This window comes from Corvus cornix, chromosome 4 (assembly GCF_000738735.6).
Source record: "Corvus cornix cornix isolate S_Up_H32 chromosome 4, ASM73873v5, whole genome shotgun sequence".
Lineage (NCBI taxonomy): Eukaryota > Metazoa > Chordata > Aves > Passeriformes > Corvidae > Corvus > Corvus cornix.
Genome location: NC_046334.1, coordinates 2,855,655 through 2,869,107, shown reverse-complemented (window position 1 = coordinate 2,869,107; position 13,453 = coordinate 2,855,655). Strand labels below are relative to the sequence as shown.

At 46.8% G+C, this 13,453-nt stretch overlaps 1 protein-coding gene, 1 long non-coding RNA gene and 1 other non-coding gene across 6 annotated transcripts; 2 read left to right on the top strand and 1 right to left on the bottom strand.

Annotated features, from left to right (window-relative positions):
- Positions 1-302: 302 nt before the first annotated feature.
- Positions 303-3,787, bottom strand: LOC120409882. Its single transcript, XR_005601749.1, has 2 exons — positions 3,020-3,787; positions 303-649 (listed from the first exon to the last, which is right to left on the bottom strand). It is a non-coding gene; the product is annotated as an uncharacterized LOC120409882 (long non-coding RNA).
- Positions 3,788-5,029: 1,242 nt separating this feature from the next.
- C4H17orf58 (chromosome 4 C17orf58 homolog) lies at positions 5,030-13,057 on the top strand. 4 transcript variants are annotated; one of them, XM_019290650.3, is made up of 5 exons: positions 5,030-5,545; positions 8,853-9,482; positions 9,588-9,668; positions 11,215-11,406; positions 11,952-13,057. In XM_019290650.3, exons 2-5 carry the CDS (start codon positions 8,954-8,956, stop codon positions 12,137-12,139), a joined length of 990 nt encoding a protein of 329 aa, XP_019146195.2. In that variant the 5' UTR covers positions 5,030-5,545; positions 8,853-8,953; the 3' UTR covers positions 12,140-13,057. The 4 variants fall into 4 exon arrangements, with proteins under 4 accessions (XP_019146195.2, XP_019146193.2, XP_010405669.2 ...); XM_019290648.2 differs by lacking the exon at positions 5,030-5,545 and adding an exon at positions 6,667-7,024 and having other exon boundaries at positions 11,218-11,406; XM_010407367.3 differs by lacking the exon at positions 5,030-5,545 and adding an exon at positions 6,667-7,024.
- TRNAR-CCG lies at positions 5,071-5,143 on the top strand. Its single transcript has one exon. It is a non-coding gene; the product is annotated as a tRNA-Arg (tRNA).
- Positions 13,058-13,453: the final 396 nt, after the last annotated feature.

Sequence of the window (13,453 nt, the reverse complement as noted above, 5' to 3'; positions counted from 1 at the left end):
CTTCTCGGCAGCAGGGGTTTCCTGTTCAGGGAAGGGAACCTGTACCTTCAATCGCTCAAGGTCTGGTCTGGTTTATCTCTTCTCTTTTCTGTATCCTCTGCACTGGCTTTTTATAATATGTGATTCTAGTTGGGCAGTGATGGCTGCGCCCCACACCTCCAAATCCCAATGCAAAATTGCTAGTTGAAATTGTTCAGCTGATTACTGTTTGAATCTCAATAAAGGTATATGGGGGTGGAGGAATCTGGGATTTTATCTCTTTTGGCAGTCTCTCAATTATAGGTGTGAATATTAAACGTGTCTTTTGATTTAGCCTTCTAATATCTAGTGGTAGGTTCCATATTTCGGTTTGTTCTCTATTATTCATATACAAATTCCTCTTCCACATTTAACAATTTTCCATAAAAAATATAAAACTATTGATAATGCTAAAGCAATCACAAATCCTATTACACACTGCACAGCAAACGGCAACTTAATAAATGGTTCAACTACAGTTTCTATCATTTAGTTTTTGTACTTATCGCTCTTCTTAATACAAGTTTGCTTTCTCCCGGAGGGCTGGTGATTTTCCACTGGGGTGGTGGTACTGGTCCTTTGATTCTGCTTGCGTGTGTCCAGCCGCGCTCAGCTGTTCTGACGGCAGTTTCTGTAGTCAGCAAAACAAGATAAGGACCCTCCCATTTGGGTTTCAAAGTCTCTTCTCTTCATACCCGGATTAATACCCATTCTCCAGGTTCGATTTTGTGAATTTTTAAGTCTAGTGGAGGTCTTTGTACCACTAGTCCTTGTTTCCACAATTCTTCTCAGTGTTTTGCTAGTTGTGAAACATATTCATTTATAGCATAGTCTCGAATTAAAAGGTTAGTCTGGGGTTTCTCAATACGATAGGGCATACCATACACCATTTCATAGGCAGAAATTCCCAAATCAGCTCTTGGTCGAGTTCTCAGAATTAATAATACCATTGGTAAGCATTTAATCTAAGATAATTTGGTTTCTATCATTAGTTTTGTCAAAATTACTTTGATTTCTCCATTTATTCTTTCAACCTTACCGGAACTCTGGGGGTGCCATGGTGTATGGTAATCCCATCTAATTCCTATATTGTCCACTATTTCTTTAATGATTTTAGATGTGAAATGAGGTCCGCGATCTGAGTCAATCACTTCAGTTACCCCGTATCGAGGTATTATCTGCTCGAGCAGCACTTTTGCTACCTGATTGGCAGTTGCCTTACCGGTAGGAAAAGCTTCAACATAGTGGGTGAGGTGATCAATTATTACAAGGAGGTATTTATATCTTCCCTTTTTTGGTAGCTCTGTAAAATCGACCTGTATGTGTGAAAAGGGTCGGTATGCTGGAGGTCGTCCTCCTGATTGTTTCTGCTTACTCTTACTTCGGTTTACCCTCTGGCAAATCTCACAAGACCAGGTTATTGATTTTGCAATGTTATAAATCCTTATACAGGCATATAACTGTTCAAAATGATCTACTAAGGCTTGGGTACCCCAATGTGTTTTTTGGTGGATTTTTGTAAGGATATCTGTGGCTATTCCTTTAGGCAATATTTCACGACCATCTGGTAACATATATTTCTTATTGTGTTCTTTAGCTCCTATGTCTTGCAATTTCTTTTTCTTTTTGGTTAAAACTAAGGTTTTCGTCTTTTTGTGGTATCTCTTTCATTGTAAACAAAATACTGAGATTCCCTGCGACTCGCTTAGCTTCTTCATCTGCTACATTGTTTCCTCTGATTTGATAACTGGTACCACGCTGATGGCCTAGTATAACTGTAGGGCTTTTCTTAATCTCTCTAACCACTCGGTGGGGCTCTCGTCCTTCCGTTGTCTCTCATTGAAAGCTTTATTAATGTTCTGGCCACGGGGTACGGCTTCTCTGATTCCCTGAATCACTATAGTTCTTAGATCCCCCATGTGGACCCTATGTTCGGCATTCTGGTTATCCCAGTTGGGATTCTGTAATGGCCATTTAGTGTCTGCCTGCGGTCCTTGGGCATGACGGGCATCCCATATTCTCATGCCAGCCCTCCTAATCATTTCTTTTTCTTCGGATGTAAACAGCTGGCTTAATATTGAGTTCATCTCCCCCCAGGTATAGAGACTGGGTCCCAAGAATTGATCTAGCCTTTCAGCTACTCCTAATGGATCATCTAATAAACTCCCCATTTCAGTTCTCTTGAATTCTCGTAAGTCTCCTGAATTTAAAGGGACAGTAACATATCCGATCCCGGGTAGGGGTCCTCCCATAGGTACCTCTCTTAGTGGGTACATCTGAGCTTGTTCTCGTTGATTTCTAGTTCTCCTCCTGACTGTAATGGGGGACACTCGCTCTGCATTAATTGGTGCATCGAGGGGAATTGGCGGTGGCGGTGCCTCCAGTGCCTGTGCCGGGGGCACATATGGGGGGTGGATTCAATAATAGCTCATCTTCCTGCTCTTCTTCCTTTCTTTCTTTCTCTCATTTAAGGGAAACATAGCTACCTGGGGTTTTTCTAGCCACATTGCAGCATATGCAACTTTCTTCTGGGTCAAGCGGACTTTTACTGTTTACCCACAGGTTAAGTTGTTGTCGCACCCAATCTTCATCTGACCCAAAAACTGGCCAAATCACGTTCTTTTGTATTTTCTTTCCTCCCCATATTTTAGTACAGAATTCTATCATTCTGGCTTTGTGTTTCTCGGGTGAACTAGGGAGGTATTTCCAATTATTTAGCATGAATGCTAGGGGGGTGTTTTGGGGTATCACTGGGGCCCTCCCTGCTGGGACCCTCCCCATGGGACCGAAGGCTTGCTGCCCTTCGCCCCCATCTTCTGAGATGTCTGCACACACACACACACTCGCTCCCCTTATTCCTAGCCTGGTCCCCTCGCGGGAGTCGGGAAACGTAGTACTAAAGGGTCCGCACTCGCTTGGTTCAGTATTTCGAACCCTCTCAGTCGTTATATCTCAGGAAACCCAATCCCGCCCGGACGGAATCCCGATGCTCGATACTCACGCGGTCCTGCGTCTTCGTCCGGACTTTAGTGCACTAAACTTTATGGGATTTGACCGGTTCTCAATTGCTCACCATTCTAGAATTTAGGTTCGTCGGTGTGGGGGTAAGCGCACCACCGATCCCCGGGCCGAGGAGTACCTCGGGGCGCCTCCCTAAGAGACGGTAGGTCGCTATCTTCCCATCCGAGTCACGGCACCAAAATTGTAAAGAGTGCGCAACAATAAGGGGGATGCACTCTAGTTTAATAAATGAAATTTATTAGTAATTAAGCAAGTAGAATGTGAGCAAAAGCAGCGCTGGGTGACAGGGGAGTCTCCGCTCCGCCGACTGCCACGTTTTTTAGCTTGTACAGAGTCCTTTATATATGGTTTTTTCTTCCGCTTTCCTGTCTTTCCAGGTGGTTGTTATCTAGTTTCTCTGCGCATGTGCGTTGTGTTGCTAGGGGGTCTTCTTCTGCCTTCTGGTGGTCGTTGAGGCTGAAGCCAGAAGTCTTCCTCCATAGTCCTCTGAATGACCCGTTTTTCTCTCCCATATTTGGTATTTTATCTCTTTATTTACATAACATAAGCGGAAGCGGTACATATTTGGCACTACATATTTTACAGGCTGCAATGGCACATCTTTGGCAATTCATATTGTTCCGGATATACGGGCTAATTCTGCAAGCGTATCCTCCTTCAACTACAGAGGATAACTTGTCTACCTCCATAGTTTAATAAACAATTGCAGCTTTTAACAAAATCATACAGAGTAACAAAAGAAAAGGATTCCTGCCCCTGTGTCATGGCCTGAAAGGCATGGGATTGTTTCCAATGGGTTTGGCCTGCTCATGAGGGATGGAATACAAAAGAACACTGATCTTCCAGGAGATATAATTCAAACTATAAAACTGTAGGGAAAACATGACTCTGACAGCGACTCTGACAGCAACTCTAACATTTCAAGACACCTATAAGGTAGAACTCAGAGAAGCATCAGGGATGCACATCCATACATCTGTGTGCTAAGCCATCACATTAAACCACTTATACTGATCTGTAGGTGCACATAGGTGTCCAGGATGTTTGCTGAGGAGGGGGAATTACCAGTGACATCTCATACAGCTGGTTTTGGGCCTTACAGTGCTGAGCTTTGTAAAAAAAAACCACAAAAACAAGAGCAGAGAAGAGGAGAAAGCACATTACTAACAAATGGAGATATTTAACAAGACAAGACTAGTTTGACAGAAAAAAAAAAGGCAGTTCAAAAGCAGAAATGGAGGTAAAACACCTGCTCTCCTGAAGGATTGGAGGGTTGGCATGAAGAAATTCCATTGGGTATTGAATCGCTGGCAGTGATTTCACAGTCTGGTGCAGTGAAATCCGGGTGCAGGGAGGGGTGTTGAGGGCAGGGAGAGGGCTGGCAGTGCCTGAGACCCCCGAGGGGGCTGCATGCGAGGTGCTGCAGGCGATGTGGGCTGTGAGGGAGGTGACAGCTGCAAAGGCTCTTACCAGCACAGTGAAGCAACAGAGAGGTGGAGGGAGACTGGGCAGTTGGGGCAGGACAGCAGCCAAGCAGGGGCTGAGGTTATGGGGCAGCGAAGGGTGTGTGTGAGGCGGGGAAAAGGGCCGTGAGGTCTCACAGAGCCCTGAAGAGGGAAGGTCCCTGAGGGGAGAAGGCCGAGTGTGGAGCCGCCGGGGCTGGATGGAGTTACCGGCCACAGCACAGGAACCACGGCCGAGCCCGTGAGGGGAAGTTTAAAGACGCGGGACAGGAGGCCGGCGGTGGCCGGAGCTCCCCGGGACAGTGAGGCGGCCCCAACCAACTCCCCCCAAGCTCACGGCTGACTGTGACGCACTCGCGCCGAGGGCGGGAACACGCTCTAGGGCGCGGCGGGGCGGTGGGCACGCGCTGCGGGCGGGGCCTGGGGACACCGCGGCCAATGGCGTGCGAGAAGGAAGGGGCGGGGCCTTCCCGCCGCTAGCAAGGAGACCATGACGGCCTCCGGGGGGCGGGGCCAGTGTCGGCCGGGCGGGCTTCTTACTACGCGGCTCGCGCAGTTTCTCTTGGGTGACCCAGTGGCCTAATGGATAAGGCATCAGCCTCCGGAGCTGGGGATTGTGGGTTCGAGTCCCATCTGGGTCGTGCCGTTTGTATTTTGTGGCCCTGCCGCGGGTGGCTCCGCGGTGCCAGCCCTACCTAGGACCTGCGCGACTCTTTTGCCCGCAGCCGCCCGGGCCTGGCCTCCGCCCCCGGGCCCCTTCCCCGCTCTTGGCACTGCGTCCCGCCTGGGGCTGCCGCCCTCTCCGTGCTTCCCGCGGGCTTCCTTTCGGTGGCTCCAGCTCCCCTCCCGGGATCTCTGGGAGAGCCCCAGCTGGGAGAACTCCCGGGCCCGGACGTGGCCACGGTGCTGTCGGTCCCTCATTTGCCCAGCCCCGCTGGGAAAGCTTTTCCATCTCAGCTGCTCGAGCATCCTGGAGCTGCTGGAATGCTGGGAATACTGCAAACACCACTGCTGTGCTCTTAATGGAGATTGCTCCTGTCCAGGTAAAGAGCCTGGGGAAACAGTGCAGACACAGCCGTACATGAATGAGGGTTGAATTACGCCACCAGCTAATTCAACAGAAAAATCCCTGGAATATAGGTCTGTGGGATGCTACGTGTATGTATCCATCCATCCATCCATCCATCCATCCTCCTTCTCCTTCCTCCCTCCCTCCCTCCCTCCCCAGCACAAGCACTCACACTTCAGCTTCTCCTGCTTGCTGCAGGTACCTGCTGGTTGCAAAAGAAATGTAGGAGCCCTCCTCTCTCTCATCCTCAGTTTACATTCCTATTCCCATAATAGCTATCTTGGGATACTTCTGGAATTAAAATGTTCCAAACAACAGAGGAAAACAAGGATTAATAAGTGCTGCAGTAGAAATGTAATTCCTTGAGTAATAGATGTGTTGAAATGTCATTTATTTTCCACACTAATTGGTGAATTTTCTGTATCTTCAGCCATCGCTGCTGGAGACAAAGCCCTGAGCTTTTAGGAATCCTATTGAAATGCTTAATTAAGGTAGGACAAAACAAACTGCTTAAACTAAGCAACACTGAATCCCATGCCACAGGTATTGTTGAGGGTTGGATTTTCTGTCAAGGGTGGGTTTCAGGAGCCTTTCAGTGCCTTTATGGAGTTTTTAAGTTGTTCATTGTCCCTTAAAGTCATGTGCAGCTTCCACAGCAGCCAGCAGCAGCTGGTGAGTTAAACTATCACAATGGAAATCTTGTGTAGCAATAAGGTCACTTAGAAATAAGCCTTCTTAATTCAGTCATCCAAATCTGGGTTGGCTTGGTGTGTGTGAAAATTTGCAGAGTTCTTCATGTTGGCAAAGAGAGATTTAAAACTAAAGCTGTATGGGATCAGCAGAGCTTTCCCTTGGACTGGACAGTCACTACTGCATTTTTCAGTCTGAAAAGAATCACTGAAGCTGGTTCCTTAGCATAAAAGAGGAGATTAGCAGCTGTATCACTGGCGGTGGCCAGAAATCCCTAGATATGTTCCATTGCCATGCACATCCTTTACAGACCCTGCATCCCAGGGGTTTGGTGTGTTCCAGAATGTTTCAATTCCTCTCCAGAATGCAGTTCTCCATAGCCAGGAAAACCAGACTTGTTCCCTATGATTTTTCTCTACAGAGTGCCATAGGAGGGCAAGACTCTCCCCAGAATAAAAATCTGCTGCCAAAACCATACATGGGTGTGTTATTCCCAGGACACAGGTGATGCAGCCAGGGGGTTGTGTCCCGATGGAAAGGAGCACATTCCTCCCAGGCAGGGCTGGTGGAGGCAGCAGCTTGGTCTTGCTCCAGTGGGCTGTCCAGTGAATGATTCCCGTTTCCCCTCAAGCTGCCTCTCATTAGCATGAATTGGGGGAAGGGCATAAAAGACTCCACTTCATTTTGAGTCTGGAAAAACTTTACTTCAAAATGACAACCCAAGTGTTCTGGCTCCTCTGCTTTGTCATTAGCTCATCTTCTGGTAAGTCTGTTACCTTCTGAGTGGGGCTGGGACATGTCTGCCTTGGGAATCAGGGGAGGCTAAAGACATTCCTATAAATTCTTGCCTGAGCAGCCCCCCAGGCTGTAGCTTTTTCAGCAAGTAAGGGCTCAAGAAAGAAACATTTCAACGTGTTTGTAGGATGGGATTGTAAATTGCAATATTTAATTTGTCAGTATTGGGAAGAATTAAGAGCACCTGGCAGAAGCAGGCAGGGAGCTGGTGCTCTGTCCTGCCAGCCATCAGTGGCAGGTGAAGTTGGATTTGCTTCTGCATCTGCTGTTTTTATGATTTGTATATGATCTTTCTCTTTTTTTCCCTTTCACCTGTAACTCCAGGTGTCTGACTGACTTCAGCATGCTCAGTGTGCCCTGTGTGCCTGCAGCAAGCTGTCCTGAGTGGATTTATTTGGGTTTTAGTGCCTCACTGACAGAACAGAAATAGCATTTACATGTGTTCCACTGGGATTTGGTTATGTTGCAGTCGTATTTCTTAGGCTGCAACAATCAGACAGGAATATGCTGGTACAAGAGGAGGAATCTCAAGGTCCTGAACAGATTGAGTAGAGAAAAATGAACTATTTCTTGATACAATCCGTGACTGGAAAGGCGTGATAAAGTGGTAGGAGAGTTCATTTACACACCCAAGTCTGAGACACCTGTTCAGAGGGCACAGCTTCATACTGAACCATCTCCAAACCCCCCTTGCCTGCTGCTGTCTGCAGCTTGGACTTCTTCCACCCCTCTCTCTATGGACATTCTTTGGACTTTACGGGTGGCCAGCCCAAATATCAAGGAATCTTTCCCATGACAGCAGCTGGTGAGAGCACAGGGGGAGAAGTGGCAAGGTCAGCACTTGAGTCAGTTATAGGAGATAAACCAGGACACTGTTCATCTGTGTATGTCGAATCTCTCTTTTCACACAAGGAGCTGGGATCAGCCTCCTACACAGAATAACCATGGCTGTGAACATCAGGCAGAGGCTGTGTGTGGGTGAACCGTGTGAAAACTCTGCTGGCTCGTTCCAGGCATGCAGGGAAGGGCTAAAGGAAAAGGAAAATGGACTGCCAGGGGAAATTTCTCTCCTGCCAGGCTGAAAATGTTGGTCATTTTGCTTTGTGAGGTTCAAGGGATCAAGGTGAAGATATAAATGAAAGTGTAGGTGACTACCCAGCTTGCGGGAACAGTGCCATTAAGTTATTTTTTCACTGGATTCCCAGATGCTTCCTTTCTTTCTCAACTCTTGTCCTCTCAAATTAAGCAAAGCCTTGAAATAATTGTTACTCAGCAGCACTAGCCTAATTACTGCTACTATATACTCCATAGTGCACAAGTCAAAGAGCCAAAACTGTGGGTAAAGACTTTTCCAGTAGTGTCCAAAGCTGCTGGAGAGTCTGGATGACATTGTCCAGAGGCATCCCATGGATGGGAAAACCAAATAGTTCTGCTGTCACAGTCTTTTAAACAAGCATCCCAAATGGCAACGTGAACCTTGTTTCCTCAGATGCTCCCTGGAGATTCAGGGGTTTGAGAAAAGGGTTTGTGTTGGGGTTTTTTTGCAACAATAATAAAGTAAAAATGCAAATCTCCTGTTTTGCTCAGACAGCTGCATTCCCTGTACTGGGCCTTCCATGTCAGAGTACAGAGGAATGAGGAGCTCTACTGTGGTTCATCTGTCGAGCTATTTATCAGTTTTTTGTCTAATTGTCGGAGGCCTCACTTACAGAGTACAGCCTCAAATCTTCCCATTCTGAAGCACGTGGAATAAAAGACTTAAAACGCTGATTTTCTCTCTCCTTTTTTGTTTGTAGGATCCCTGCCCTATGCTGAGAAACCCGGCCAGGCTCTTAGCAAAGATGTTTTTAGTTCAGCAGCTGCTGCTCATGGCCAGGTGAAAGTGCCAGCCAGGGGCATGGGCAGTGCCAGCAGGAATGCCAGGGAAGGCCAGCTCCTGGGAATGCCTCCCACCCATCTGCAGCAGCCAAAGCCCCCGGGAATCCCCTCCCTCGTGTCCAACAAGAAGAAACATGTTGAGCCTTCGCTGGAAAACAGCACTGGGCTGAGGAAGCAGCACTGGCAGCACGGAGGGGTCCTGCCCCTGGAGACCCCAACCCAGGGGGCTTCTCCCACCCCCCCCGACTCTGGCCAGGCCAACAGGAAGCACACAGACCGGCGGCTGGCCAAGGTTGCCAACAGCGTGTGGGCTCACGCCCTCCACGCCGCACCTTCCCATCCAAAGATGATGTCCCTGATGGAAGTTTATCATTTTCCAGACTCTGGAACAAAGGAGTCAAATGATCCTAACACACTGCACCACTTCAACCGACCAGGGAAGGCAATCCCCTATAAACACCCTGACCCCTTCACAAGGATCCCCAAACCCTCCTGGGTCACCAACCGCTGGTCACCCAGCTCGACGTACCTGGGTGTGCTCAGGAAAGGTAAGGGACAGGCTGCCCAGAACTTCCCAAAGGCTGGGGGGCACAATGGGATGAGAGATCCCCAAAGAGCCCATTGCTGTCCCTCAGTCTGTGTTCCTGTTGTAGATGGTGACAAGGAGAAGGTGTGTCTGACTGAGTGCAGGAAGGAGCAGGATGAAGTGGAGGCCTTTTGTGCCAGCGAGTTTGGTAGGTGGTGTCCCCCTCAACCCACAGGGACAGAGCACCTTCTGTCCACTTGTCACTGATACTTCACTTCTGCTTTTAAAATACTGTGATTAAGATACAGTAAGTATGTTAAATAATTACCGAATATTCAAAATGGACCCATCACAGTTCTTCATAAACATACTTACCTTACACTTTCCCTACTTTGGGCTAGTACAGCCCTTTTTTTTGTTTCCTCTGGAGGAAGAGTATCCTTGGGACTGGTCAATGGAACTGAAAAGACCAATTGTTTTAGATACTCTTAGATTAAACATTGCAGCTGTGTTATTTATCTCTTACTGTTTAGAACAAGTTTGATTTTGGGGATTGAAGTTTGAAATTAAAATAAAATGGCGAAGCAAACAGAAATAAGACTCTTATTTCTGTAAACCTCTTTCTAGAGAGGATTCTTCTTGAAGTTCCTTAGGATTCAGTGTCTTTAGTCCTTGTGTCTACGCTGATGTAACTAAAGGTGGCAGGAATCAGCCTGGTATTTTTGTACAGACTGTTTAAAGATAAGCATTTTCTGACTGAAACCCTGCCTTGTGCTTATGAAGTTGTGAAACAGATACCAACTTTTTCTCACAGTATTTTAAGAGATAAGGAAAATACAAGCCCAGTGGTAACAGATGTTTCCATTTGTAGAACATAAACACGTTAGGAGACATCTGTTTTGTCTAAATGGAGAACTCCGGAAGTGCTTTCTACAAATGCTGTCCTGCTTTGGTTTTTACCACTCTCATGCATTCCTGTCCAACATGGGCTTCACAGCAACCCGACCTCTGTGTGTTTTAGCCCTTAACCAACAGCAGCCTTATTCTGCTCCTAAATTGAAAAGACAGGTAGGAAAAAGTCTGAGCAACAGATAAGCCAAGGCTCCACAGTGGCAATCAGAGAGCTTTTCCTTTCTTTACATTTACGGTGCAGATAAAAGAATAAATGACTGAATCAGAGTTCTCCCCCTGATGCAGGTGTAACACCAGGTGCAGTTTCCCCACTAGCACGGAGCTGTTTACCCATTCCTGCACTCAGCTCAGCACTTGCCAGAGCCAGAGACTGGGAGAACAGCATGAAGTGATTGTCTGAGCTCCCAATACAACTTGCTTGGTGCCCTTTTGTCTTGGTATGACAAAGGCCTTTTATTTCAAAAGCCAAAGCATTGAGTTACCAGCTCGGTACTTCATTTACTTTGTACTTCATTGGGAAGTTTTAAATTTGAGAATTTTACTTTGTTAGGTAAATATGCCCACTTTTTATATATCAGGATAGAAAATGTTACTAAACCCATCACTTTCTTCACTAAGAAACATTTCGGACCTGTAAAGCACAAGGTTTGCAAAGCAGCAAAACTTAAGGCAATCACTTTACCAAATGTGATTATTTGAAGCAATTCCTACTGCCCACTCCTGAGTCAAAGGATTCCTGCTGACACTTCCTTTACAGCATTTTAAATGACAGCCTTCACACATACCCTGAAAATTGCCATGATGTAAAATCTGTTCCTTTTTTTCTCTCTCCCTTGAAACAGCAGTGAATGGAATTGTTTATAACCTGGAAAGCCTGGGGAATGGAGTTCGCTGGATTACCCTCTTGGTAGACAGTGATGGATTGTACAAGATGAGTCACCTGTATGTCACTCCTGACGCTGCCTTCTTCCGAGTTCACATCCTGGTTGTGGATACTTTAAACTGCAGTAAACCATGTCCAGACCTTAAACTTGGTAAATCATTCCAGCTAAATCCATTCTGCTATTCCTCTGCATGCACTGCAATCTTAGTCTGCCCTACTTTATTAGGCTTAGCCTGGGTTGTTGGGAAAATTTGGAAGAAAAGTATTTACTCAAAGTGGAGGCCTTTTTCCATCCAAGTTTCTCAAAACTTTCGCAAGAAAACCAACTGCATTAAGAAGTCAGGTACCAGCATAGCCCTTTCTTAACTTTGTCCAGTTCCAAAATGATGACAAGTTTTCAGGATTCCTAAAACAATACAAGCAGGAGTTTAAGCTGGTGTCTTTGTAAGTAGTTCAGTTTTCCTTCTAAGTGCAAGATTATCAAATACCAGCATTTCCCCCAACAGTAAATCATCATTTCCATGCCAGCACCACCCACAGGTCCCAGCAGAGCTCAGGACGCCACTGTAGAAGCCCCCTGTTCAGGACGTTTCCACAGGCAAAACTTCACTTCTATTCCCAGCCCTAGTGCCCTCGGAATGACCCCCCATTCCCCATGGCTCAGCAGCCCCGTTTCTTTTGTTTTTGTTGTTGCAGGCAGCAGGTACATCGTGATGGGGCACATCTACCACAAGCGCCGGCAGGTGCCCGCCAAGCTGCTGCCAGCCCTGTGCAGGCGGCTGCGGCCAGGGGATGGCTGGGTCGGGAGCAGCAGCAGCTATGTCAGGAGATTCAACAGGAAAAGGGATCTCAGGGTGCGGGCAGCACGCTCCAAGTGTCCATAAAGCTCCAGGGGCTCCGTCCAGGACGTGGGAGCAGCGGGATCCACACTTAGAGCACACCTGGCCGTGGGCAGCGCTCTCGTCTGGAACCGGCTGCGATCCAACACCTGTTTTTGTGCTTTAGCAAACACTGGGTGCCTCGAGCAGGCACCCCTGGTGAGGTTTAGCACAGAAGTCAGTCTAGGGAATGTTAACTGGCCATGAATTGGCTTTCAGAGCCACAGGTTATTGTAGCTTCCCCTGCTGCAGTGTGCCCTGAATAATCTGTAGTAACTGTAATGCAAAATTCTGGCAGCTTCATCCTCAGTACACAATAACTGCACTTTGAACCCTTCACCTTGAACAGATTAGATGATACCACAGCTTTATCTACACAGGATGTTCACTGTGTTTTCACAGTTCTGCCTAAAGTATCACATGCATTCGATTTCAGAGAAACCAAAGCCACCAAGTACCATTTGTATTATTTTTGTCTCTTCAACGATGTCCATGGTACTTCTGAAAATTACACCATTCTTCCAGCAGAGCTGGATGTTCACAAAAAGCATACAGAATAGAGTGTAATGATTTGAGTATGTTGCTGACTGAAAGCAAATCAAGAACTGCACAACACAAATGCCCAGTTGGGTTTACAAGCGACAGCGCAGGGAATGCGAAAGTGCCAGGAAATGCGAAATGAGCACAGGCTGCACACACTGCATGTGCCTGGGCATTTCGTCCCAGAGCTGTACTGAATGCCATTCCCCAGGAGAAATATTGCCAAGCTTGTACTTGCACATTGGTAAAGTTACTTTTTAAATCAAAAAGTCACTATTTTAGTACCTTTAATGTGGTGGAATTGAGATGTTTGTTGTTCCCAGTCAGTATTCGCAGATAAGAAGTCTGTAAAAGAAACCAATAAAATGCACGAGGTTCTGCTTTCACTGTCTCATGGGTTCTGGAAGACCCAAAAGGCTTATGTAATGATATTACACAAAGTCATCTCCTTGTGCGACAAGTTGGCTGAGGAGTTGATACATATTTCTATTAAGAAATGTAAAAAATGCAGTATAGCTTAAAACCCCACATACGCAGTGATATGATGTCACCTGCCACAGGAAGCAGTGGCTTCTATAGAAGCGTTTTCTGTTTTGAAACAAAGCTAGTTTTACACAGTGTACTCATCACACACTTCTGCAGCTTGATTTAGTGTCACTGAAAAGCCACGGAGCAGGGGATGGGACAGGCCACGCTGCATCAAGTATTTTTTGATATGGAGACAAATACCGAGAGCAAACATCCCGTGTTTGGGACCCAAAAGGCTCTCACTGGAGGACA